Here is a 26,905-nt window from a genome sequence, read left to right as displayed (position 1 = left end):
GGAAGGGGTGGAAGGAGGTGACGTGCAGCCCCGCTGGGGGCCTGGATCCCCAGGGATGAGTGGGGCAGATCTCCCCAGCACCCCATGCCTAAGTGCTGGAACTGCAGGGCTGTGTCCCTGCTGGTGGCTCCCACAGCAGGCTGCAGAGGCTCTGCTCTTGACCCCATGGGGTTCCACCTCTCCTAGAGGCTTTTGGCCAGAACTCAGGGATGTGGGGACAGCTCAGAGCACAGCCTTGTGCCCATCAATAGCTGGTGGAGCATGGGATGCAGCAAGCACCTCATCCTAGGGCCGGTAATGGGGCTGTCCTGGGGAGGCTGAGGGCAGCACCCAAGGGTTGGACGAGGCTCAGCACCCACAGAGACCCCCCCCCCCCCCCTTCCTCCTGCCCCAGCAGGTCACAGTGGGGAGGAAACGCTGGTGCTGGTAGTGAGATCCCCGCTGGCGGCTGGGGCGCAGGGCAGGGAGCAGAGCAGCTGCCACAGAGCTGTGACCCCATCCTTCACTGCACCACCGGCACAGAGACAGCACCTGGGGGCACCACAAAAAGCCCAGAGCGAGCTGAGCTGGGGATCTGACAGAAGTGCTAGAAAAATGAGCTCTGCAAAGCTGCCAGGGCAGCTTCAGCCATGGCAAGAGGGCACACGGTGCTGAGCCACGTCCCACTGCTGTCGAGCGCTGCGGGCAAAGTCCAGCTCCCATCCCTGTGGGCTGGGATCTGCAGCTGCCCCACCTCTCACTGCCAACCCCGTGCCCCTGGGTGGGCAGTGGGCACCCAGACACAGCTGAGCATCCAACACCGAGATGGAGGAACGGCCATGGAGCAGCGGTGACATCGGTACCTGATGGTGTCTGTGTGATCGAGGCAGGGATCTTCAGGAGAGCACAGCTGGGTCCAGGCTGGTGCCAGCGCCGGGGGAGCCGTGCCCGGTCCTTGGCCCAGCATCACAACGCAGACAACAGCATAGAGCTGGGCTGAAGAAACGAGGTGCCAGAAGTGATGAGAGCTGCCACGCAGGGCTGGTTGGGCACGGGCCCTCCTGGCTGCCGCCGTCTTCCGATGGTGGATGGGAAATAGTTGGAAGAAGGAGGAAAGGCTCCCGGGCGTCCCAGCAGGAGAGCGCCCAGGGTGGGCAGAGCTGTGGGGAAGGGGCGGCGGGGTGTGGGGAAGGGGAAGGGGGGGGGGTCTCTAATAAATATCACACGCAGCACTGGAGGGATGTGCACGGAGTGGGTGTCAGGCAGGCGGAGCAGAGCCGTGGCCCTCGATGCGCTGCCGTTTGGTGAACGCTTTCCAAACACCGCGTTGGATTTCCCCAGTTCTTATGAAAAACAAGAAGGGCGCCGTGTCCGGTCAGTAACCCTGTGTCCTGCGGGGAGCGGGCTGGGGGGGCCCCCCCGGGGGCCGGGGGGGGTTCACATCACCGTGCAGCATTTGCAGCGCTGCTTCTTCGCGTCCATGTCTGGCTCAGCCTCCTTGGCTTCCGTGGCGTTGGTGTCCGGTTTCTGCCCGCCTTGCACTTCGTCCCCTTGCAGCGGGGCGGCCGCCGGCTCCAGCGCGGTGCCGTTGGGCGGTGCGTGGTCCTTGCTCTCCGGCTCTGGCTTGCTCTCGGCGTCCTCGATCACCACCAGCTCGGCTTTGATGGTACCCTCCAACCCCAGCACTTTCTTGGTCTCGTTCTCATCCTCCACGTTCTGGTAGCCCATGAAGATCATGGTGACCGGCTGCTCCCGGCTCGGCTCCGCTCCCTCTGTGGAGTTTTCCCTTGGCTTCGCCTGCAGCCCCGTGATCTCCCTCCGTGGCGTTGCCTTCTGGCTGGATGTGGCACTGCCTGGAGCCTCCCCGCTCGCCGTGGCCTCACCCAGGGTCACCTCATCTGCCTTGTGCAGGAGTTCATCCACCTCGGAGGAGCTGAGCGGCTGCGCCCCGTTCTGCAGAGCTCCGTCTTCAGCACTCACCGCGTGCACCACTGTGGGGACAAGAGAAGGATGGTGAGGGGGGGACAGCAGGAGGGGCGCTTGGGGCTTCCCCCCACCACCCCCAGCCCCTGCCCGACGCCTCAGCACTGCCTGAGGAGCTGCTCCCAGCCCTCAGTGCCTGTGGAGCTTCAAAACCCAGCGGTGCTGCAGCGTAAGGGCTGTGGCAGCGCCCTGCAGCACATCACCACCACCACCACTGCCAACCCCCAGCTGAGCACCCGGCTGCAGTGCATCCCAGTGCCCATGGGGGGACAGAGTCCTGTGCTGCTGGGCGCTCACAGCGCTACGAGGCCACGGTGAGGGATGCACCCAGCCCGTCACGTTTTCCACTTGACCTGGAGCATCATGTGATGAGCAGTGCAGTAGCTGCAGAACCCACTCGGTGGAGCAGTAGATAATAACCAGGAGGATGTGGCACAGCTGGGGTTGCCCTCTGAGGCTGCTCAATGCTGAGTTGACACCTGGGATTGGGGGATGCCGGGACCCCGGGCAGTGCAGGGTCTCACTTTGCTGATGAAGGTGATGAAGGTGATGGAGGTGCATCAGGTGCTGCGGAGCAGGGCTGACTGTGGTGCTTTGCCACTCACTTCGGGATGCACTCAGTCCATGGATCCCAGGGTTTGCACAGCACCTGGACACGTTCCTCAGCTCTGATGTCGGTCCTCACTGCTGACACAGCTGCCCCTTGGTTCCACCAGCCCCATCTGAGCAGGTTCCCCAGAGCAGGCACCGCTCCCTAAAGCTGTGTTCTCTCCCCTAAAGCTGCGTCTTCTCCTCACCCTGGGGACAGGATCCCTGCTGCCAACCTGAGCACCGTGGGTCCATGGGGAGCCCCAACAGCTCGGCCCTGGCCCCTTCCCCAGACGGAGGTGCCCATGACAGCAGGATAACACAGTGCTGATGCCCCTTCCCTTGCTGCTGGAATGCACTCCTAGGTCTTCAGATGCGATGAATCCTCTGCTCTCCAGCAGCACAGACCGATGTGCTGCCCCTGGGACGGATGGGCTCCACACCATGTGAGATGGGGCACAGGACGTTGCCCTACAGAGCCAGCAAGGACAGCAGGAGCTGCTCCAGCCCTTCCTCACCCTGCTGCCCATTGGGATGCTCGGCAGCTGGTCCCTCATCCCCTTCCCTCTGCTCCTGAATCCTGCTGGAGGTGCAGGACGGGGCCGTACCTTTTAGCTCATCCTCGTATACTTTGATCCCTTGCACACAGTGGTTCTGGGGGAGAAGCGTGGTGCTGGACAGGACTTTGGTCTCCCCAGTCACTCTGTCCTTCTCCACCGTGATCTCCACTGAGTACATGGCTGGGACACAAAGAGCACAGTGAGCATTACAGCCCCAGAGCTCCCGAGCAGCAGCGGGTGGGCGCAGCGGTGCGGTGCAGTGCTCAGCAGAGGTAGCAAGGCAGCAGGCTGCAGCGAGGAGGAGTGAAGGCAGAGGCAGATGTGACATCCCAGGTATGGCCCTCCTATGGGGACCCACGAGGCCATCACCGTCCTGGAGCTGCTGGCATCCCCTTACCTCCACAGGTGCTGCCTTCCCCAGGCCGGCACCCACCTTTGCTCCAGGGGGCATTAAGGCAGGTGGCCACCGTGTCCGTCTGTCTGTCCGGCCTGAGTGTGGAGCCAGGCTCGTGCTGGTGGGATGCAGCACTGAGGTTTGAGCACTGCGCTTCATGGGACGGCCGTTCCTGGGCATCCTGCCTGTCCCCATTGTCACCTCATCTTGGTGATGCTTTGTTCCAAAGATCCAAAGCTGAATTATTTCTTGTCTGAGCCATCGGCAGATCTGAGCAAACCGCTCCAGGAGCAGAGCTGGCTGCAGCCCTGTGGCCCCAACTGCTCCCATTGCCAAGCTCAGGCAGCCCCCCCCAGCCCTGGCCCCACATCGCTCTGCTCCCTCGCACCGAGAAGCAGCAAACAGAGCAGGAGGAAAGGATTAAACCAGAGCAGTGACATGGAACAGAAGGAGAAGAGTGGGGACCCCGATCAGCGAACCAGCCGCAGGCTTCCAGCAAAAATGAACCATCTGATGGCAAATAAATGACATCCTCTGCCCCAGGCTCGGAAACTCATCGAGCGGTGGGGATCGTTGGTGGCAGAGGGTGGGCTGTGCATGGAAGGCAGAGAGCTGAGAGGTGCTGCAGGGCGGGAGGAGGGAGCAGTCCTCACGTGGAAGTGGGCACGTACCTGCCTTCATCATGTCAGTGCCTTGCACCGCCTTCATGGGGCTGCTGGAGACTTTCTTCTCAGCTGGGGATGGAGAGGAGAAGTGGCAGACTTAGGTGAAATGATGCCCAGCTATCCTTGTGCTCCACGCACCCTGGGATGGGCACTGGGGTGGATGGGGCCTCTTCCATGGTTACCACCTGGATGGGGTTCCCCAGCCACAAGACATCATGGGGAGATGGAGATGTGGAGATGGAGATGTGGGGATGGGTTGAGATGGGGACATTGGGATGTGGATGTGGGGATGAGGCCGCCCTGCTCCCCTGCCCTGGCCTGCTGGTGCCCACTCCCAACCCAGCACGAGGTTCCTGCTGCCCCAGGAGAGGAAAAAGCCACCAATTCAGCATCCAGGGTCACCTACCTATGGCTGTGCCCAGGGGACTCTGCAAAACAGAAGAGAGATGACACGAGCTGTGGATGCACCACGCATTCACCGTTCTGCACACCCAGCCCCAACCCCTGCCCTGCTTCGCCCCCTCCCATCCAGATCCTGCGGGGGAGCAGCTGTGCCCACCTTCTGCACGCTGGGGATGTTCTCTGCCTTCTCCTCCTTTGTTGGTGCCACCACTTCAGCCAGGTTCTCCTTGGTGGATGTAGCAGAGCTGCTGTTCTCCAGTGACTCCAACTCCCTCTCCAGCCTGGGGGAAAACCAGGGGATGTGAGGCTGTGCTGGGACCACAGCAGACCTGCAGGGCTCAGCTGCAGTCCCCAGCTCTTGGTTTGTGTTACTGAGAACACACAGAGCCTTGGAACAGCTCAGCATAGTGCTGTCAGGATGAGGATTCCAGCTCCATCTCCCACCCTGGGCTCTGAACCTCATGGGATTCACCCCTCTCACCAACCTGTGCCAAAACAACCAGACCTGCTGCCACCTCGAAAACAAAACCAAACCCAGCCAAGTTCCATCCTGCACATAAACCCTCCATCTGCTGCAGCCCTGCCAGCGTGGCCATGCAGGGGCTCTGCGGGGAGACCAGTCCTGCCCAGCTCCAAACTGGGGACCAGAATCAGTGCTGGCAGCAACTGTAGGGAAGGCACAAGACAACTCTGTGCCCCATCAGGCTCTCTGCTTTCTCTCTCCATGTCCCTGTTTCCATGTAGGCAATGCAGCCCCTGCTGCACAGCAGCCCTTCAGCTGGACACATCCCCATCACAGCCTTCAGCATCTCTTTCCAGGGGCACAATGTGCACTGGTTGGAACAGCTCTGGACCAGACCTGCATCTGTAGGACCTGACTTTGCTGCGGCCAAATCCGCGTAGTGACGAAGCCCAACCCATCACACACAGTGCCAACAACTGGTGGCAAGGGGTAATGTTACTTCACTCAGGTTTTGTGCCCAGATTCATTAATGTACAAATTTCCCAGGCAAAACAAGAGTCCATTCCTGACCATCGAGCCCAACCAAGAGCCACGTGGCCCCACAGGGACACAGCAGGGACTCTGCAGCTTGAAGCCCACGTGAATCAGTGCACCTCTGTCCACGCTGTTCCCTCCCTTTGCTTCACGTCACCTCGCAAAATGCTCTTTTCCCTCCGAGCCCACAGGAATGCACTGCACCATTACACCAAAACAAAGGCCCCTTCGTGCCTGAGCCAGCCCTGCAGTGCTGCTGGGCAGCCCGCAAAGCCTGTTTTACCTCTGGATGGTTTCCTCCAGCTCCTTGGTCTTCACCTCATCCTCCTGCATCTGCTTCTTCATCGCCTCATCCTCCTCGGAGGCAGAGGACAGGGCTCCCTCCAGCAGCCATCTCTCCCGCAGAGCCTTGGACTGGGGGAGCACAGAGGGTCACAGTCTCACCACCCTCCTTTTTGCGGGTCCCAAGGCATCCCTGGAACACACTGGGATCCCTGGGGGGGGGGGGGTCATCCTCACCTTGAGATGCTGCAGCTGCCGCCGGTCATCTTCCAGCTGCCTCCTTTTGTTCTCAATCTCTGTCTGACGTTTTCGCTTCTCCTGGATGGACACAGAGCCGGGGTCAGTGCAGGGATGGGGCAGCACTGGAAACTGCTGGGGGGAAACCTCCATCCCAGCAGCTCCGGGAGCAGAGAGGGTGCAGAGCACCGGCTGTCCCCTGCCTCTAAATGTCACCTTCCCCCAGGCTGGCCCTGCTAAGTGTGAGCCAGGCAGTGAGGGGAAAACAGCCCTAGGCAGTCCCTTCCCCCCCCCCCCCCCCCCTCTGCTGCACATCCTGGTTTCGGTCCAGATTGCTTTAGCAGAGTCTGTCCCAGTCCAGGGAAGCGTCACCCGCTCTTTTTCTCTTCTGGCCCAGAACAATTTGCCCTTTGTGAGGCACAGATCGGCCGATAGCGCGTGGGGCTGGGAGCTGGCAGCAGGGGAGCTGCTATAGAGAGCAAGGGAGCTGCTATGGGGCAGCAGGGGAGCTGCTGCAGAGCACCCATCCCCTGCAGAGCTGCCTCACACACATCACTCAGCCCTTGGGAGAGGGCATGGGAGACCCTCACGCTCATTTCCTTCCTGCTCAGGGCTCATTAAGGCACTGCTTCATTAATTAACCCGGCTGCCAGTTGTGCCCTCGGTCCCTGGGTGCAGAACCGAGCCCTGGAGGAGCTGCCACTGGGCTGAGGGCATCGCAGGCATCGCTGTGTTGGTGCCACCCTCTCACCCAGAGGGGACTCACCGCGATGGCCTGCAGCCTCTCCTGCTGAAGCGTGTTGGCCTCCACAGCCCTGCAAGAGAGCAGAGAGAAGCTGTGAAGAGCAGTCGCCCACACAGAGAGATGTGGGGAGTGCAGCCGTGTGAATGGGGACATTGTGGAGCCAGACAGCGCGCACAGACAAAGGCCAGGCTCTTCCCTTCTGCTTCCTCTCCTTCCCTCTGCTGCACTGAAGCTGAGCGCTGCCCCAACGCATCTCCTCCTGGCACCCCGATCCTCTTTGTGCTCCTTTTTCCTCTGGGGCCAAGCGCTGCTGACAACCCACGACAGAAGGGTTGGAGAGGAGCACTGCTTCTGGCTGCTTCCACTATTCTGGCTCACACTTTCCATTTCAAGCCTATTCCTTGGCTGCTGACACCTTTCCTGCACGGTGACCTTTCCAGGCTGTGCGCACAGACGTTTGCACACACAGACGCACAGATCACACGCGCGTGGCCCAGCTGTGCTGCCCAGCACCAGCTGCAACTGCAGGCACCTGCCTGGGGGGGACGTGGGGAGGCTTTGATGGGAGGGGAGCAGGCTGGCTGAGTGCCAGGTGATGCTAACGAAGCAATTAGCCGCGGCGGTAATTGGGGCAGGAGGCTCAGAGGTGTTGTGAGGCGATGGCTTGGTTGCCATTCATTTCCCAGAGCCTGGGTGCATGGAATGGGGTTTTGGAGAAAGCGGGGTGAGCTCTGGGGCCCCTGAGCACGTGGAGTGTGGGCACCGCAGTCGCAGAGGCCGCACGACCCAGCAAGGAGCTCCAGCCCCAACCCCTGAAGCTGCTCCAGCAGATGATGCTGAGCAGAAGGAGGTGGCAGGGAGAGCTCTTGGTTTAATTCCCACCAGCGGTGATGAAGCGCGGATCCATTTTCGCACCTCCCAGGAATTTCTGCCCTGGCTGAGAGCATTGGAGCCAGGTGACCGAGGCTGGGAGGACAGCAGGACACACTGCCTGCAGGTCCTGTCCTGCACACACCCAGCTGGGCCCAAGGGCTTTGCAATGCTTCAATTAAAGGCAGAGCAGGCAACCCTGCCCTACGGCGGCTGCAGCTCAGGGCTGCCGGCTTTGGTGACCTGAAGCATTCCCAGTTCAACTGGGGTCAATGGGGACAGGGAGGGATGGCAGCGCTGTGTCTACAGCACGCAGCAGGGAAAGCCATTGGTGAGGAGCCAGCGCCAGCAGCTCAGGCTGTGAGCTCAGAGGGGCCCAGCACAGCACCCAGAGCCCAGGGCGCCCCCCGGTAACCATCAACGCATCCCTCTCCAACCCCCCCCTCAGACGGTGCTGTGCTGAGGTTGTTTCCCTCCTTCCCAACCCCAAGCAAAACATTTTCACAGCGTGCAAACGATTGCTGCTTTCCAGAAAGCCCCACAAAAACAACAGGGATGTTTCCTGATGGAAAAGTGACGCCCCACGGTCACCTCCACCCACCACCACCACCTCTATGCTCATGGCTCAGCTCCAGCCCGGCACCGGGGCTGCCCACGTGTGCTGTGCATGCAGAGTTCTTGGCAGAGAATGAAACTGAGAGCAAACAAACATGATGGGAAAAGGTGCTGCGTTTTTAGCAGTTATTCTGGGGCAGTTTGAGGTGAGGCTGTGACGCTTGGAGCACACGTGCCATCAGCAGCCCCACTGCCATCCCAATGCTGCGCCCACTGGAACCTCTGTGAGCCCCATCCGTGCTCCGTGTGCTGCTCCTCACCCGGGCTGCACTGGCTCTGCCCTGCACCTGCACCAAGCCAGCAGGACAACAGCATTGGTTTCAAATTGCAAAACTTGGAGATGGAGTTGTGACGAACTGATGACAAAACAAGACGCCCTGAGCAGGGAGATGTCGGCGCTGCGGAGCAGGCAGGCAGCAGCAATCCCCAAGCCCTGTAACACCCACGTCACAGCTCTAACCCTGCCACAGGCAGCAGCCCAGGAGGTGAAACATTCCCCTTCCCCCTCCAAGAGTGAGATCCAGGACTTCAAGTAACCCCTGGGCTCAGGCAGCTGGGATGGCTCCGTGCAGACGCTGCGCACAGAGGTTGCAGGGAGGAAATCGCCGGCTCCCCATCGCCCTTCCCCACACTATGGGGGCTGTGGGACAACACTGGCAGCAGCCCATGGCCTCGGGGTGCCCCACACCAGGGCATCCACCAGTTCCAGGGCCAGGGGTGCCTTCTGAGCCCAGCTTTTCACACCCCAGACTCAGAGGGCTTTGGAACGAAGCCTCTTTCTCTCCTGGATCTCGCACTGTTCAACTGATCCAAGCTTTTTCAGCGTTCCTGAAACGTTCTGTTCTGCTTTTCTTCCTCCATCCTCTTTATTTTCCATTATTTTGCTAAAGTTTCTGCATTCCCGGGGTGAAAGCCAGAAATCTTCCTGGCCCAGGGAAAGACACAAAACAGGCTGGATGCCCCTCACTGCACCGTATCAGCACCAGACCCCACGCACCCAACCCGGGGCTCCTCTCCATCACCCTGAGAGACAGAAAAGGGGCAGAGCCCGAGCCTGGTGCACATGGGGATGGGGTGAAGAGACGGGAGGATGGAAGGAATCCTACAGCCAGCACGCTCCGATGAGGGCTGGGGGCTGATCAGAGCCTCAGGGTGGGTTTCGAGGTGGGAACCCACACTCGGATGAAGCCCGAGAGGCTCGGAGTGGCCGCACCTCCCTCCGTTCCCCTCCCGCAGCTCACGGCCGGCCCGGCGGATGCACGGAGTCGGGAGGCGGCTGCCCTGGCAACGTCACCATGGCAACGTCACCATGGCAACAGCGCCATGGCAACGCGGGAGAGACGGCACCCGGCCGGGGGATGCGCGATGCGCTGCGCTGCGCTCCGACCGCGGGACGGAGCCGGGCCGGGATTCGGAACCTGTAAAGCTTCCGGGAGACGGCAGCCACGCCGGCGTGAGCTCCACGTTACGCCGGGACACTACGAAGGGTTGGAAAGGTGACCCCGGGTGCACGGTTACCGTCCTCCTCGTGAATCACAAGGGCAGAAAAAAAAAAAACACCAAAAAAAGGATCCCCCTCTCCCCTCCTCTCCCTCCATTATAATTTCACCGGGTCTCTTGAGCTCCTGCAAACAGATTCATGCTTTTCTGCCCGGTGCATTCAGGTCTCAGCTCCGCCGATCCCAGGGCAGCTCCTCAAGCTGTTGATGCTCTGCGTGGCTGTGGCAGAGAGGTGAGGTCGACGGGATGCAGGAGGGATCGAGCCCCAGGAACTCACACCTGCAGCAGCAGCCCTTGGATGGAGCTGCACACCCACATGTGGGCGCACACGCACCCCATGCACACCCCGTGCTCCCTCCCTGGGCTCTCCAGCTCTTTCCAGCCCTGCTGATGCCGCTGTTTCCTCCCATCACAAGGGAAGCCCATGACCTTTTGTCTCCTCCCCGCCTGACATGAAACAATAATGTTTATTTGCCTTCCTCTATTTTTTTCCCATTAGCTCATCCAAATGTGTGAAGAGCCGTTTCAAGCTGCTCCTCCACCCCCCGACCTCTGCTCCATTCCCACCAGCTCAGCTCCGAGACAGAAGAGAAGGAAGGGAGAGGGCTCATTCCAAGCCAAACTCCATCCTGCAGCTCTGGGAAGATGGGCCCCAGTACAGCTGGTGGCAGCACGGGTGGCAATAGATGGAGCAGCACTGATTTACACTGCTGTTCCTGTGCCAAAAGCCAGACCCCAGAGAAACTGGGTCCAGAGTGCTGCTGCTGCTGGGAAACTACAACCCCTGCCCTGATGTGCTGCTGCTCACAGCGGGGTGCAGATCAGAGGGACAGCCCAAGTCCAGCAATGAACGACAGCAAAGGCAAATCCCTCCCAGCAGGTCAGGAGGGAATGGATAAAGCTTTGCTTGGGAGCAAGCAGCAGAAAGGGGATGCCAGGGCCCCCAGCTGCTTGCTTTGAGCCACACCAGCTCCACTGCCTGCACAGCCCCATCCTGAGTGGCTGCTTTGGGAGGAGATGAGGTGGGAGGAGGAGATGGCAGCCCCAGGCTCCTGAAAAAAATGCAGGATGCATTAGAACAAGCAGAGCTGCCTGATTGATTCTTCAGGCTGAGACGTGGGCTGGAAGTGCCAGGAGAAAATGGATCCTCTGAATATTTGATGAACAGAGGCTCAAGGAGGGAGTTTGATTGGAAAATTACAGATCTTTCAAACAATGGTTCAAGTGCCCTCCAAACGCTTGGGTTTCCAGCTCCCTTCCAGCCAGAGGAGCAAGGCTCCACGAGGAAACACCCACACGATTTATGAATGAAGCAGAGCTCCCCACACCTGGCAGCACTCAACCCACTGAGGCCGGCAGCCCAGCAGCTCCAGCACCAGCCCAGGGACGTGGAATTCAGGTCCTGCCATCACTGGGGTCACTGTGGCTGCATCCTCGGTCCTACAAGGCGCCCACGCTGCCATGAACACCAGGGCACACGAGGCTCTGTGGAGTACATGGGGACGTGGTTCACGTGCAGAGTCCTGCCTGGACACTGAGCCTAGAGCTCTGCTCCTGTTCCCAGCCTCCATCCAGCTCCTCTGCACCAGGAAACACCTGCCAAAGCACAGCCAGCATTGCTCCCCACCCCGACAGCAGCTCCAGGGCTGCTGAGGACTCATCCTCATCCCCTGAGACTGGCTTCTGTCTGGGGCCTGAGGGGTTTGCTGCCTCACAGACGGGTGCAAGCAGTAAATACAGACTCAGCTCAGGCTTCCTGAACCCGCCTCTGCCTCCAGCCCTGAGCTTTCCGCCCTCCATCAGCCCCCATCCCTTGTGCACGTCCTTTCCCTTTCCCCTGCATGGGGGCAAGTGGCTATTTCTGGCCAGGAACAAGGAATGCCAGCAGCAGTTTCCCAAGGAAACCCACTCTTGTTTCAGTTCCTTCCCCAACTCGTGCACTCCTGGGCTGAACTCTGAGCCCCTGCTCCCCAGGTGCCATTGTGTGGCTGTCTGCAGCCAGGCTTTATGGCTTCCTCCAGGACGTTGGGAACAGGGCTTCACTGGGTTTTGCATCTCAACAGAGGAGCATGGAGGGGAGTGTAGGACGCCCCACCCCAAAGGAGTGTCCCAGGTTACCCTAAGGGCAGAAATAGCCCTTCTTCCCCTCTGTGAGGCTCCTGTTCAGAGCTGGAGTGATGGAGAGGGCAGAACAGGAGAGCGGCTGGCTCCCAAGGAGAGCAGAAACAGCAAGGTGCAAAGATATCAGCAGGAGCTGTCAGCAGCCAGAAGTGGAGATGCTAAACCTCCAGCTTACTCAACAGCATCACTAGCAGGAGGAGCAGAAGACACAAGAGCAGCCCTGATGGGACCAGCAGAGCCTTTTGTAAGAGCCACAAGCTTTTAGCCAAACCTCCTTTGGCAGCAGCAGCTCCTGGTATCCAGCACCCTCCTCCAGCTGCTGCCAAAGCCAGGGGAAAGCAAGAGCCAACCCCAGGAACAACACTTCCCAGCACACATCAACAACCACAGAGCCAGGCCTGTGCCTGGGGAGCCTTTGGCCATGGGGCTCCACTGATCCCAGGACTTTCCTAAGCTCCCATCCCAATGATAAGGGTGTGAATTTGGCAGAGCAAACCAGACCCTTGGTGAAACCCTGTGCAGGAACACTGGGGCTGCAGGTCTGTCCTTACACCCAGGGAAAACACGTCAGCAGTTCAACCACCACCAACTTTTGCACGTGTTTTCCAGCCCAAGATCTCAAGATTCATCTCCATGAGAGCCAAAACCTGAACGACCAGAAGGGGCTGCACCAAAGCTGCCCAAACAGAAACTGTGCATGCACTGGCTTTGCTTTGCTGCTCAGCCCCACACTCTCACCTTCAGGGCACGTTTCCCCAGTAGGGTCTGTAGTCACCAAAAGGAACAATCTGGTATTTCCAGCACACAAACAAAAGCCCCAACACAGCTCTGAAGGGGACTGAAGGGGACTCCTCGTCCCCTGCTGACAACCAGCCAGTAGGGTCGATCCTACAGCCTCCAGTGACAGAGGGGCTCAGCACAGAGGAGCAGAGCTGTCACCTATGCTGTCACCAGGCTGGGAGCTGACCCCCACCCCATTTCCACCCCCCAGCTCCCTATCTGAGCATAGTAAACCAGAGCCCAGCCTTGACAGGAGGAAACAAGCACCCCAAGCCCTCCAACACCCCTATGGGGCTCCCCCAAACTGGGGCTAAATGGCAGATGGTCTGAGCCTGTTGAGTACTCAGTGCTTCGTTAGCAGGCAGCTGGTTAATCAGGGCGAGGTGCCCACGAGGAGCAGACAGTCACTGACCCCTGGGTTGGGCTGGATGGGTTCCCCTGGAAAGACCTCAGTGCCAAACCCAGGAGATGCTGGAGGGAAGCAAAGGGAAGCAAAGGGCTGCAGAGCCCCGTCCTCAGCTCCAATCCTGCAGGTTCCAACCGTGCAGGGCAGGGCCCCACAGCAGCACACAAAGAAGGTCAGGGAGCATTCCTCAGCTCCCGAGGGTCTCCTCCCCAGCACGATGATGGTTGCAACCCCCCCCCCCCCCGCCTCCCGCACCGCTGTCGGCAGACGCTCCAGCCCCGCAGCTCTCCTACCCGCTCGGGGCCTCCATCCACGCACCACGGGTGGTCGCTTCGGCGCCCCGCAGTAGGGCAGGAACCGAGGGGGGTTGGGGGGGCGGGGGGGGCTCTATGAGCTCTATGGGGGTCTGAGCAATCGCCATCGGGGGTTCCGCAGCCCCTCGGTGCGGGTTCCAAGCCCGCTGTGCGGGGACGCGCAGTGATTGAGGGCCCCGACCCGCAGCATGGGGGGATGCGAGCCGCACGAGTGGGGTGCGGGATCCCCGCGCCGAGGGGCGATGCGAATCGATGCGAGCGACTTCTCCACCCTCCGTCAACGGGTCCCCGCAGCCCAACCGGGGGGGTCCCGAACCTCGGCACCCGAGGGCCGCCCCCACCTCGGCACTGCGGTGCGCAGCTCTGGGAGCCCCGAGGCCCGGTGCGGGGGTCCCGCGGGGAACGGCTTCGGTACTCACTCCATTTTCCAGGCTGATTCCTCTAGGTCGTGCCTGGCGAGGCGTGGCGGAGCGTGGCCGGCAGCCGCCGGCGTCCCGGCGCTCAGGGCCCGGCGGGCGGCGGCATCCCCGGCGGGGCTGCGGGATGCGCAGGGATGTCGGGGCCGCGCCGGTGCTCCCGCCTCCCGCACAGCTCCGTCTGCCGGGCGCTGTCCGCCACTGCCACCGCCCCTCACCCGGCCCCGGGGCGCGGCGCTCTCCGCCCGTCGCTTCTCGTTGCGGCCGCCGCTCCCGGGCTGCCCCGAGGATGCTTACAGGGGTGCGGGGGTCCCGATAGGGGGGGGGGCAATGCAGGGGTCGCGGGTGCTGCCCGAACCCCCCCCCCCCGGGATGGAGGGCGGAGGCAGGAGGAGTGCCGAAGGCTTTGCTCCTGACACGCGTCCCCGAAGCCATGAGGGTGCCAAAGGCACTCCTCCCCCCCCCAGCAGAGGGATGCCTGGATTATTTGCTCCCCTGTCGGCTCCTCCATTTCCTGATGACGGTTGCATTGGGTAAACTGGCAAACTGACACAGGAAGCCCAGGGCAAGTCGCAAACCAAGGTGGCATTAAGAAATCTGCCCACCATTGGCACAAGAGCTCCTTAAATCCAGCTCTGTAGCAGGGGCAGCCCGGCTCTCTGACCCCCCTCCCTTCAAGCTGGTACCCATGGGAATGCAGAGCAGGGGCAGCAGCTGATGGAGGATGAAAGGCAACACAGCAGGCAGCACCAGGCCACTGTCAGCCCTGGGGACATCCTGGAAGGTGTCTCTGGGCCATGGTGGAGCTTTGTTCTCACTTGCACCCTCTGTGCCATGGGGGATTTCATCCCAGTTTGCTCGAGGCGTAAAAGCAACCAGGCACAGGCTGGGAAGCTGCTCTGCTTTCTCTCTTCCTTCTTTCCCAGCAAGCAACATCTCCTCCACCCAAGGAAAAGCTACCGGGCAGTGCCACAGGCCAAGCTGCCCCCGCAGCTCTGTGACAGCAAAACCAAACCCCCCATCACCCCTTAGGATTGCATATCTCCATCCAAAATGATTGCACAAGGCAGCAATACTGAGAGGAGGAAGCAGGGGGGTAGCCGCCGGTGCCCATACAGCGGCTGTGCCCACAGCACCACCCTGCAGGGTTATTTAACCCCCCCCCCCAGCCTCAGGTGGCCTCACAGGAGGTGGTGGTGGCCCATGCTGCATCAGCATGCTCCCTGCTCTGCTCATCCTAGGCCTGGGGGTCTCTGCGCTGGGTCCAACAGGTGATGGGAAGGCAGCAGTTGGGAGGGTTGGGAGCAATGCTGAGGACTTTATGCTCACGAGCAGTGCTGGGTGTCTGAACCCCCCCCCTGGTTGGTGACCTCCTGTACCCACCAGGTGCTCACAGCAGTTGGGTCATCGGGGGCAAGGCAGTGGTGCCACACTCGCGGCCCTTCGTCGCCTCCATCCAGATGGACGGGCAGCACTTCTGTGGGGGCTTCCTGGTGTGGCCCAGGTGGGTGATGACAGCCGCCCACTGCCCCGTTCCCAGGTGAGCCGTTTCCCCCGGGTCCCATTCACATGGATATCCTCACCCTGGAGCAAAACCCCGTTGCTCAGCTCTCTCCCCAAGCTCCCTGTCCCCTCTCCCTCTGCGAGGTTTCCCATCCCTCCTCACAGCTCCCCCGTAGGCGCAACCCCTCCGTCCGCGTGGTGCTGGGAGCGCACAGCCTGGAGCAGCCCGAAGAGTCCCAGCAGGAGTTCGGCGTCGAGGAATCCATCGCGCATCCCCTCTACGACCCTCGGACGGTGGACAACGACATCCGACTGCTCAAGGTGAGCTCCGCGCCCTGTGCCACGGGCTGGGCTGGGGACCGACACTAGGTGTCAGTGTACTCCGGAGAAGCGCTGCACCCGGGATGGATGATGCCCGCACTCCGGGCACCCCCGGCCTCCGGTGCGCACTGGTTCCATTTGGAATGGCCGGGACGTGGAAGCACGCTGGGAGCTCAGTGGGGCAGTGGGAACCGGGCCCAGGAGTAGCGGGGAGGGGCTCTTCCTTGGGGTCTGTGTGGAAGAGGAAGGGAGCCGTGCCCCCCACTCCGTGCCCAGCTGAACCACATGGCCACGCTGAACGCATTCGTGAAGCGCATCCGCCTGCCCCGGCCACACATCGACCTGAAACCAGGCACCCTTTGCTCCGTGGTGGGTTGGGGGGACATCTCCAACTACGGCGAGCGGCCCATCCAGCTGATGGAAGCCAACACCACCATCATCAAGAGGAGCCTGTGTCGGACCCTATGGAAGGGCCGTGTCTCAGGCAACATGCTGTGCGGGGCCAGCCGCAATGCCACGCTGCAGGGCGTCTGTGCGGTGAGTGCCACGCAGCCACCCCAACCCTCCCAGCCTTCCTGGCCCATAAGGCTGCTATTAATCCACTCCCCATCACAGGGTGATTCTGGGGGACCCCTGGTCTTCAAAGGGAAGGTTTATGGTGTCGTCTCGTTCTCCGGGGAGAGATGTGGGGACCGCCGGTACCCCGACATTTTCACCAGGATCTCCAACTACATCGACTGGGTGCATCAAGTTGTGCTCAGCCATCGCCAGCCCCACGGGCAGAAGAAGCACAAACCGGGCCCAGAGGAGGAGGGGGGGACCAAGGAGCAGCGGGGTGGGAAAGACCAGGCCTCCCACATCCCTCTCCGGCTCCAAGGGCTTTGATGTTCAATGGGAACTGACACCAGGGCTCATCACTCCTGCCTCAGTTTCCCTACGTGCTCCAAGGCAACGCAGGAGGCTGATGGTAGCGAGGAGCTCAGCATCCCCCCGGCTGCACAGAGAACCCCAGTGCCTCACTTCCCCCCTTGCTGCATCACCATTTTGCTCTCTAAATAAAACCTCATTCCCATACCTCTGTCTGTTTGCTCTCTCTTTACCCATCTCACTTCCACCTCTGATGGGGCCCCAGCCCAGCTCTGGTGTAGGAGAAAACCCCACAGACCCTCTCCCCCTCTCCACCCCAGCATAGCCTCACCTTGATCCTGCCACAGTCTGCAGGAACCCTGCAGGGACAGATTGAGGGACAGACTGAGGGACAGCCTCACCTACTCACAGCCTGCAGAACCCAACCCCAGCTCCCTGCCCCCTTTAATCCCACCTTGGGTGGCTGATCCCAGAAGGGCTGTTTGGGGCCACCCTTCATCCTGCCCTGCCAAAGGCAGCTGCTGCCCACCTCCTGCCTTTTCCAGCTGTTCCTTCTCCTGTCCTGCCCCTGCTGTTGGCGCAGGGAGGATGGACAGTGCCCTCTTGGGATCATGGGCTTGGTGCTACCCCACAGCCCAGCTTGCCTCATGGGGTTCCATGAATGGAAATGCAGAGAGGAGAGCAGCAGCAGACCCTGCTCAGGACCAGGCACTATTGTGAGCCAGGATCTGCACACAGGCACTGCCACCCATGGAGCATCTCAGCATCCTTCTGACTGGGGCAAACTCCTTATCCTGCCCCATCCCACACCACCCCTTCCCCATCACACCACGGGATCTCCGTGTTATGTGAACAGCCACATCCCAAAGCCATCAGCTCCCAGCATACCTGCTCCCACCTGTACAGGCAGATGGGTTTGGGATGCTGCTGTAAGGCTCTGACTTTGCATTCCTCCCCGGGGATGGGGCCAAGCACTGACCCCAGGGACCCAGGAACGTGTGTGAGCAGCAGCGTGACCTCTGCCAACACGCAGCACAGGGCTCTCTCCCAGCTCTGCAGCCACCCCTGGGGACAGTTCAGTCATTCCCTGCTCCCAGCTGTTTGTTTTATCTGCCAATTGCTGGCACTCTGGCACAGGGCATCCCTCAGACAGCGGTGGAGGGCACAAATAGCAGAGCATGGCCAGCACTCCAAGATCAGCCTACAGCCCTCATGGTCTCTGCAGCAAGAAGCCCAGCAGAAGCCTTGGGGATGCTCAGCAGAGGATGGATGTTACCAGGCTGCCAGACACAGGGGAACCTCAGATCCCTGTGGGTCCCCAGGGAGGATGCTGCCAGAGCAGGGCTGCCAGCCCCCAGGGTGTGCACGATGCTGCTGCGTTTGTCCCAGCTCACCCCAGACCACCCAAACATTGGGGCAAGGAGACGACTGACTCACAAAACCATTCTGGAAGCTGAAATCTCTTGCTCACTGGTATTGCTGATGTCACTGCTGCAGCCCATGCCTGCTGCACGGCGTGGGTCAGCACCAGAGCCATGAGGTCGGTACCTTGGAGCTGTGAGACGCAGCCACTCCAGCTGCTGCAGGCCTGGGCTGCAGGGCACCGAGCGCTGCAGAGCCCCATTGAGCACCACGGCTGCTCCCCAGCACCCATCCCACAAGCAGGGGCACGGCGCAGCCGTGCTGTCCCTCATCCCCACATACAAGGACACAGCTGGGGACACAGCAGCACTGCCCTGGGAGCCACCAAAGGCACGCTGCAGGCTGCAGCCCAGCTCCCGCTCCTCCGCTTTGCACATCAGGACTCAATTAATGGCAGGAATTGTTTTGTGAAATACCAAACCCTTACGGCGCACACTGATATTAGGAACACATTTGATTTGCATTGCTCTTTTTTTTTTTGCTTCTCTCTCCCCTTTCCTCTCTCGCTGCTGCTGCTCACAGAGTTGGCTGGGGTGGAAAAACCACGACACAAAGCTGAAACAGATGTGGTGGTGGCCCGGGCGGGTGCAGCCACAGAGCAGGAGCTGAGCTGAGGCTTCACCTGCTACCCTACCAGGCTGAGGCTGCTCCAATTGAGGTTACAGACCCAATTGATTGCAGATCCCTCCAGCCAGCTTCCATTGCAGGTAACAGAGGGGAAAGCACTCCTCCCAATGCAGGGCTGCAGCAGCCTGCAGGGCCACGGAGCAGCGCAACAAAAGCAGAACCACAGCAGCTTTTATTCTTTTTTAATCGTAATCCGAATCGTAACACAGTCGTAAAATGCTCCTAAATGATACGGAATAGGAAATGTATACGTTCCTATAACGCCTGCCTCAGCAATCAGAACACAATCATACAAAAATAGAAAATAGGGTATTTATATATATTATATATACGGTATTTATATAAAGGCGAGGTGTCAGAGATGAGATGGTATGTACACAGATCACAACGCACGCACAAAAACAAGAGAGAGAGGAAGTTAAAATAAATACAGAGGGCGTTGAGAGGGAGTGGGGATGCGGGGCTGGGTGTCCCAGCAGCCCTGCAGCCCTTTGCCTTCCACGTGGGTTTGGTCACGGATGGGTGAAGGAGGACAAGCAGCAGCAGTGCTGGGAGTGGGGACTGGAGCACCTCGGGGCGGCTCCAGTATTGCCTCCAGAAGAGCTGGAAGCCGGGTCTTGGTGGGCTGGGGAGAACCTAAATGCAATCAGTTGCTATAAACCGCAGGAGAATAAACGACATAGAAAAATAGAGATCTATCCATCTCAAACGTGGCGCGGCTCCGCGCTCCGTTCCGTGCTGCTGGCAGCTGGGGCTGAGCCCCTCCGGGGAAAGATAAAGAGCAGATTCCTACTCGACCCCGAGGTCCTGGCCAGAAACGTCAGCACAGTACCAAGAATTCAATCCAAAAATAAATAGGCCCGGGGCGGCCGTCCAAGGACACGTTATGGGGGGGTGCGGCAGTGCAGGCGCTCCCCTGATGCCCGGAGCAGCACAGGGGATGTGAGCAGGCACGGCCAGGAGCCGTCCCTCTGCATCTGCGTAGCATACAGATATAAATAAGGACCTTTTAATCTTAATAAATATCAGGTATATGCTTTGTACAGTATACACATAATGCCCCTGTCTGCCGGCCGCAGCCTCGCGGCGCGGGAAGGATTCACACGTAGTTCTCCTCCGCGTTATCCGTCTCCAGGGAGAACCTGGCCGAGGCTGGAAGGGAGGAGAGAAAAGAAGAAAAGGAATGAGGGGATATAAACAAAGGGTTTGGATGTGCAAAGCCCCACTGATAGTCAAGCTCCTGGTCCCGCTCACCTGAGCAGCTCCCGTAGTGCCGCACGCCGATGGAGCGCCCCAGGTGGCACGTGGCCCTGCGCAGGTGGCACGCCGACGGGTAGGTGATGTTGTTGTTGCCACAGAGAGCGTGGTCCAGGCTGGTGGGTTCTGGACACGGAGCCGTCCGACACATCACACAGTGAGCGCTGCCCGTTTGATCCACCACGCAAGTGTGGGTGCCTGGACACACCACGCTGGAACAGGATTCTAAAGGGAAGCACGTTGAGTCTGAGGCTCAGCATCTCAGGAAGAGCAAGTTGTGAAGTTCAGCATCCCACTCCCACGGTCAGTGCACCCAGGAAGCAAGGAGGAAGCGGGAATCGTGCATGCAACAGGGAGCTGACATCCTCACTGCAGTGCCCAAGCTACCAGCACCTGGCCTTTAAAGAAGGAGCGGGGCTGATCAGGACCTGGGAAGGCCTCTGAGCCCCATAGCAGAGCAGGGAGCTCGTGCACCCCGTCCTGTGGGCTCTGCACACCAGCAGCCCTGGAGCACAGCAGACCCGCCGTACTCCCCGGATGCTGTAAACACGGCTCGAAGCCTTCCCTTCTCCTCCCTCTATTTTCCTGCTGGATTGGAAGGAGACTTGGCATCTGCAACTCCCAGCTTGCAACTCACATTTCTTGCCCCAAATTTTACTGTGCAGTCCAGAGCTTGACAGGCAAAGCATTTCAGAGAGGAGGGCTGGCGAAAATAATCATAATAATTCTGACAGTTCTTGGCAGGGCAGAGGAGGATTACTGCTCTCTTTAACAAAACAACAAAAAAGGGGCTCGATGTTTGGAAGTGACATTTTACGGACTGCTATTCCCCAGCTGCAGCGAAGCTGAATCCCCCATCGTATCGATGAGCTGCTCCAGCATCCCAAGCAGCCCCTTGGCCGCCCGGTTTGAGCTGCCACAGTGCCAGCTCTGCTGCTCCACCCTGCAGTGAAGGTGACACAGGGCCAGAGAGCTCAGCCATGAGTTAACCCCAGGCAGGGAGATGCAGGTGGGGGCTGCGCTTGGCCCCTGTGCAGAGCAAACCCAGCCTGCAGATCTGTTCCCGTGGGAGAGGAGCAAGCTGCAAAGGCAGCTCTGTCTGCACAGGGCAGGACCAGCTCCCCGATGGCTAGGCTAACAGAGAGATCTGGCTGTGCAGGGCAGGAGAGGTGGGGACGGTGACCTGACGTGCTGGCACAACATGACAGAGCAGCGCAGCTTCTCATCATCGCTGCCAAGCTGTGTAATTTGGGGAGCTCATCGCTGTTCATCCCTTTTTCCCTCCTGGACGCAGCTTGGAAGCAGCGAGAGCCACAGGGCAGGGGATGGGAGCAAAGCAGGGACGCGGCAGAACCTACTTTTGCATTTGCCCTGGTACATCACTTCCAGGTCGGGGTGGTCTCTGCACTTGGCCGTCAGCAGGTCGCACTCATCACGGTAGGTGTAGCCATCAGAGCCGCAGACCTGCAGCTTGCGGGGCAGGCTGGAGCAATCGGGGGCGCAGGCACACTGGGGCCTGCCGTGCTTCATCTTGCACACCTTGTCGGGGCCGCACACCACCCCCTCACAGCTCTCTGGGGACAGAAGAGAGCACAAGAGCGTGACTCGCAGCGGCACCCATGGAGAGATACCTGGAGCTGCCCCTGGGCCCCAGCAGCACGAAGCGCCGCTCGCAGCAGCATCTGGATCTGCTCAGCACTGTGGAGGAGCAGGTCGTTGGCTGCAGCGCAGAGCCATCATCCAACACTTAACCCAGCCAGAGAGCTGGCCCTCAGATCAGCACCAGCTAATTCATTTCTACGGATTTATTTTTTTGGAAGGAAACATTTCTTTTTCTTATGCAATGGAAAAAATCTATCTCTGTAAGGCCCCAGATCCTCCAGAAGGAACTGGGCTTTGCGAGTTGTCTGGGCAATCAAGAGCTCTGCTTTAATCAGACAATACCCAGCCCTGTTTTGCTCCAGGCCTCCGTGACTTGAACACAAGAGCAGGTCACAGCAGAGAGAGGCAGATCCCCCCCCATCCCATCCGCTTCCCAGAGAGACAGATGGAAGCATTGTCCCCTGGGTGCCTCCCTGCAGGGACAGCACTGGGCTCAAAGGGACTCTGCAGCCACTGCATCCCTGAGGGCAAAGGACAGGGAGAAGACAGCTTGCAGGGAGGGGGGGGGGGGGGACACAGGGCTGGGAGCCCCTCATCTCTGCCTCCAAATGACCGCAGATGCCACCTGGAGTTAAGGGACCAGGACCCAGCTCCATCACACCCAGTAGGAGGGAAGGAAGCCCTCCCCAGCCCGAGCTTCACCCCAGAGCAGGAGGGATTCCTGCAGACAGGGTGTGTGCTGGGAAGATGTCAGCAGGGAGATAAAGAAGGGGGATTTCCCTGCAGCAACCGGGTCACTTCGGGAGACAGCCAGGGGAGGAGGGGGAAGGGGAAATCCCCTGTCTTCTTGGCCCACGTTCCCAGGAGAAATTCCCCGGTGGGAGACGGGCAGTTTCCTGCTTTGTTCTCTGATTTCCATAGCTGGGGCCTGCCCTGAATGGCGCTGAGGGGGGCACAGCACGGCTGATGCACACTGCAGTGGGGTCCATCTGTCCCACCGCAGGAGCATCCATCCGTGACGACCCCAGCCCTGGCACCAGCGGGGTTGGAGAGCCAGGAATTTCACTTCCCAGCAAAGCCACAGAGCAGCCCCCAGCCCCCAGCTGCGATTCTCCTGGAGCGACCCCCCCCAGCACCCAACCCTCAGCCTGGGGAGCCCACCCAGCTCCAGACCAACCAGCACAGCTTTCCCATTTTCCTCATGGTCACTTTGTGCTGAGGTCCCACTCGCAGAGCCTGGGCAGCCACAGTGCCCCTCTGTGGGCTGCTCTGCATGTCCCCATCCCTGCTGAGCACCTGCTATGTGTCTCACAGGGCACAGAATCCAACCTCAAGCACTGGGGCTGCAGTGGGACCTCGGAGGCACTGGAAGGAGTTGTTTTCTTAAGAGCTTTTCTCCCCACCCCTCTTTAAGCAAATAACTCAGTGACCTTCCAAAGACCTGCTCCTGATTCCTGTGGTCAGCAGGTCCTCAGTGGGTTCTCACACGACCACGCAAGTGCTGCGAGGGGATCCGTGCCTGTGGCATGTGCCAAAACATCTGGAGGGCCTGGAACTCACAGCTGGAGGGTTTCCATTTTTGGAACTGTCTGTTATATAAAGCCATCTCACACATATGGGAGGGAGGAGGAAGGGGGAGCAAAGGGGAAGAAATGCATCTTCCCGTGGAAAAAAAATACATATATCTGTATATAAATAAAAGAAGTTTCCCTCTGATCAGAGCTGGAGAGGGCAGCGGGGTCGGGCAGCCCCAGTGATCCGTTGGCTGAGCTCAGCCCTGCACCTCATGGCCACAACCATGGCACGCAACCCCGCTCTGTTACAGCAGAGCTACCTGGGGGTAGGGGCTGCCCCACAAGCCATGCCCCATGGAACACATTTGGGGATGCAGAGAGGCACCGGGAACTGCGGCACTGCCTGCAGCTGTGGGTTCAGTGCCACCCCCAGCACAGAGCTCAGCCCCGCTGCCATCCCCATCCCGCAGCCCCACACTCACCTTTGCATGGATGGCAGGTCACCAGCCCCAGGAAGCCCAGCAGGCTGATCTTGTTGCCTGGGTAGGTGTAATTAGACCAGGCCACGTCCACGTTGCCGTTGGCGCAGCACTCTTCCCACGTCACGCCTGTCTTCAGGATCATGGTGCACTTGGCCTCCTTCCCCTGCTGCAGCCAGCAGATCCCACCTGCAAGGAGGGCAGAGGACGGGGCTTAGCACACTGTGTGATGCCTGGCAGCAGGCAGACAACATCTCCTCAAAGCTTTTCAGGACCCCCTGCCCAGCACCATGAGCCCCACGGAGGGACCATCCCTGCAGCACGCAGCCCCACACACTCTGCCTTTGTGAGCAGGGCACTTGACACAGCCCTTGGGACACGGCCAGCCCAGCGGCATCTGATCCCACTGAGTCAAAAGCCTGTTTGTTCCTTAACCTCATGAGCAAATCATTTATACTATTTTTTTTTTTTTTTTGTGAGTGATTCCTTTGCAATTTCCGCCTCTGCGAAGCAGCCTCTTCTGACGCTTATTTGGGTTTATGTTCTCATTAGCTGCGTTTGAGGTCTGTTAAACGGCTAAAGATGTGCTCAGGGTTGGGGGAAGGGTTGGATCCCACTGCCAGACACCAGCACGGGGCTGGAGCTGCTCTCCTCCAAAGCAAAGGCTCATCCACGGGGCATCAGCACCCCCCACACCACCTCCCCCAGCCCTATTTCGCTTTGGAATTCCACAAGGGAATGCTGGTGTGCTGGCAGCAGCTCCCTGCAAGGACCTGAGCCCATCAGGGTGGGCATGGATGGAGCAAACCCCACTGGCCCTGAGCTGTGGGCATCCAACAGCTCACATCTGGGCACCATGGAGCGCAGCACGATGTCAGCGTGGCCCTGCACCCTCCGGGAATTTGTCCAATGGTTCTTTGAAGCCCCTTTTTCCTCCATGATATCCTGCCATCCCAATTCCCCCTACATTACCCAGAAACAGCCACATACCTGCAGCACCTGGGGCTGCAGCAATGCCAACACTGCTGGATGTGGGGTGCTGGCACACGGAGCTGTGTTTGCTGCTACGGGCACCCGCACTGACAGCCTTTGCATCCCAGCACCGGTGTGGGGACCCTGCATAAAGTTCACTGGCTTTTTTTTTTGCTCCTTCTGGACTGTGAAAGAAGCAGCCTGAGCACTGCAAATGGTGCTGCTGTAGGGGAAGCCCAGAGGCCAGGCATGGCCTGAGCAGGAGGCAGAGTAGAATGCAGCCCCAGGTCAAGCTCACTCTACTACCGGCTCTGCTCCCACTGCCAGCAGCAGGTAGGAGCTGGGATGTGCTCATGCCAACAGCACCTGCCCACGTGCACGCTGCAAGCCTAGAGCTTCCCAAAACTCTCCTTGGTTTTTCCATGGCTCATGGGTGCCTGACGCCCACAGGGAGAGACCTCCAGGGAAGAGCCGGCACGGAGCCAGGAGCTGCATTGAAACAGCCCAGGAAATTCCCATCACGCGATGCTTGCTGTGCCAGGAAAGTGGGAGCATGGTAGCAAAGCCAGACCCTGCCTGGTCCCATGGTCCCCAGTAAAACCCAGCAGCCTCCTGGTGCCTCCAGAGCCCAGGAGATGGTATGTAAGTCTGATAGCATCCCAGCAGGGATCTTTGGCGACTTCATTTGCAGAATCATCGCCAACAAATGTGAGCTGGCTGCTTGCATGCTTTTAAGTAAAACCAACAAAATATGAAAATGTGAAGCCTCCCTTGGATGCCATGCACTGGAACCTCCTGCCTTCACCCCAGCACTGTGGTTCCAATATTCCCTCATGCATGGCAGCCCCAGCAGCAATGGGCAGGAGGGCTCCGGGCTGTGCTGTGAACACATCTGGCAGCACGCAGCTATGCAGCAGGGGATGGCTCAGGACCTGGCACTCCAGTGCTCACAGGGAACCGCAGGGAAGCTGAGCAAGAGGACAGCTGCGACACGTGCAAGCAGGAGCTGCTTTCACACTTCCACAGGGCTGAGTCCCACTGACACAGGAGCAGCTTCCCCAGACCCTGCAGCTCCCAGCTTCTGCTCCATCCCCATGCACGTACCCCACATACACAAAGCAGCAGACAGCAGGGAAGTGGATGTGCCCCAGGATGTGTGGGGGCTCTCCAGGCACCCCATCCTCTGGGTTTCCCTGGCACGTTGGCTGTATCACTTTCCATGCTCTTACCTGCAGCAGTCTGCAGGACATGGGCTCAAGCCAGAGGTAGCACACAGCGCTCACACCTGGGGCTTCTCAGTGTTTGAATGGGACCTTGTGAAGCAGGGAGAGGAAATCCCACGGTGTGAAGCAATGCTGCCCGTGATTCTGAGAGCTGCAGCACCCCTGGGCATCTCATAAGAGCCCCTCTTGTCCTCTGGGGCACCTCAACGCCGTGCTGTCCAGGGAGTGCTGCTCCCTGCCCATGCTGGCAGCGTGTGATGGAGACAAACGTGATCGTGCGGAGGGGAAGATGGAAACTCCAGCAGTGCTGCAGAAGCAGTGCTGGCAGGCAGCAGCCTCTGCTGAGCACAGCAGGGCTGAGAAGGGCTGGGAAGGGTGACTGGAGCCCAGGGGTCTCAACTAACCCAGGCACTCTGTGGTTTCCCCACATGGCTACGGCCACCAAGCCGCCTGGATGCCAACGAGTGCCCGTACAAGCTGCCAGCACAGTCATCTGAACAGGGAGGGGTTGGAGCTGGAAACTCCACACCCAACCCACGAACTGGCCGTGGCTCCCAGTCCTTCTCAACTTAGCGGAGTGGTTTGCACAGCTCGATGCACCACGAGCAGTGAGATCCTCTGCGGGACCCTCTGCAGGACGGGCAGCTCCAGCGGCTGCATTCACCTCCAGCCCCGGTGCTGGAACCAGGACAGCGGGTCGATGCACGGCACCGCCTCGGTACAGCTGTGTCAGCGGGGTCGCGCTGCCCAGCCGGGCACTCGCTACCCGCTGTTGTGCCCCACAACCGACGCTGACAAGAGACGAACAGGACGGAGAGGATCCGAACCGACAGCAGAGCCCCGTTCCCGCTCCAAGATCAGCACCAGCCCTCAGCCAGCACCGGCGGGGTCGGGACGGATCGGACCAAAGCGGAGGACAAGCCGGTAACGGCGCCGGGACTCGGGGCCGCCCCTGCCCCCGCCCCAGGCACCTGCCGGCAGGACGGGACGGGACGGGGCGCGGCTCGTCAGCTCCCGTCGGGCGCGGCTGCCCCGTTCCCCCCGCCCCGAGCTCCCTTACCGTGAGTGGCGTCGCCGCCGGCGAGGCTGCAGAGGACGAGCAGGCAAAGAGCCAGCCGGAGCGGCATGGCCGGGCCGGGCCGAGCCGGGCGGCGGCGGGACGGGACGCGACCGGGACGCTCCGGGACCTGTTGGCTGTGAGGCGGCGGCGGGGGCCGGCGGCGTTATAAAGCGACGGGGCGGCGTGAATCACCGGGCGGGGCGG

The 26,905-nt window shown here is 60.1% G+C and overlaps 3 protein-coding genes across 5 annotated transcripts; 1 reads left to right on the top strand and 2 right to left on the bottom strand.

Annotated features, from left to right (window-relative positions):
- Nucleotides 1-1,405: 1,405 nt before the first annotated feature.
- PALM (paralemmin) lies at nt 1,406-13,923 on the bottom strand. Of its 3 annotated transcripts, none has more exons than XM_042836006.1 (9): nt 13,858-13,923; nt 6,854-6,902; nt 6,088-6,168; nt 5,852-5,982; nt 4,729-4,852; nt 4,576-4,597; nt 4,176-4,238; nt 3,159-3,290; nt 1,406-1,970 (listed from the first exon to the last, which is right to left on the bottom strand). In XM_042836006.1, exons 1-9 carry the CDS (start codon nt 13,860-13,862, stop codon nt 1,417-1,419), a joined length of 1,161 nt encoding a protein of 386 aa, XP_042691940.1. In that variant the 5' UTR covers nt 13,863-13,923; the 3' UTR covers nt 1,406-1,416. The 3 variants fall into 3 exon arrangements, with proteins under 3 accessions (XP_042691940.1, XP_042691939.1, XP_042691938.1); XM_042836005.1 differs by lacking the exon at nt 13,858-13,923 and adding an exon at nt 9,927-11,895; XM_042836004.1 differs by lacking the exon at nt 13,858-13,923 and having other exon boundaries at nt 6,854-8,093.
- A 655-nt stretch (nt 13,924-14,578) lies between these two features.
- Nucleotides 14,579-16,580, top strand: PRSS57 (serine protease 57). Its single transcript, XM_042835937.1, is given in 8 exon segments — nt 14,579-14,771; nt 14,774-15,024; nt 15,026-15,125; nt 15,241-15,394; nt 15,534-15,678; nt 15,955-16,215; nt 16,294-16,489; nt 16,492-16,580. Coding segments are annotated over 8 exon segments (1,389 nt in total).
- Nucleotides 16,581-18,761: 2,181 nt separating this feature from the next.
- FSTL3 (follistatin like 3) lies at nt 18,762-26,782 on the bottom strand. The gene is made up of 5 exons (XM_042835967.1): nt 26,702-26,782; nt 23,450-23,635; nt 21,210-21,425; nt 19,849-20,076; nt 18,762-19,746 (listed from the first exon to the last, which is right to left on the bottom strand). Exons 1-5 carry the CDS (start codon nt 26,766-26,768, stop codon nt 19,694-19,696), a joined length of 750 nt encoding a protein of 249 aa, XP_042691901.1. The 5' UTR covers nt 26,769-26,782; the 3' UTR covers nt 18,762-19,693.
- Nucleotides 26,783-26,905: the final 123 nt, after the last annotated feature.

Source organism: Centrocercus urophasianus, unplaced genomic scaffold (assembly GCF_019232065.1).
Source record: "Centrocercus urophasianus isolate 14NV4802_14NV808 unplaced genomic scaffold, USGS_Curo_1.0 seq_56, whole genome shotgun sequence".
Taxonomy (NCBI): Eukaryota; Metazoa; Chordata; class Aves; order Galliformes; family Phasianidae; genus Centrocercus; species Centrocercus urophasianus.
Note: the sequence above shows the minus strand (reverse complement) of the source record. Positions and strands in the feature narration are given on the sequence as shown.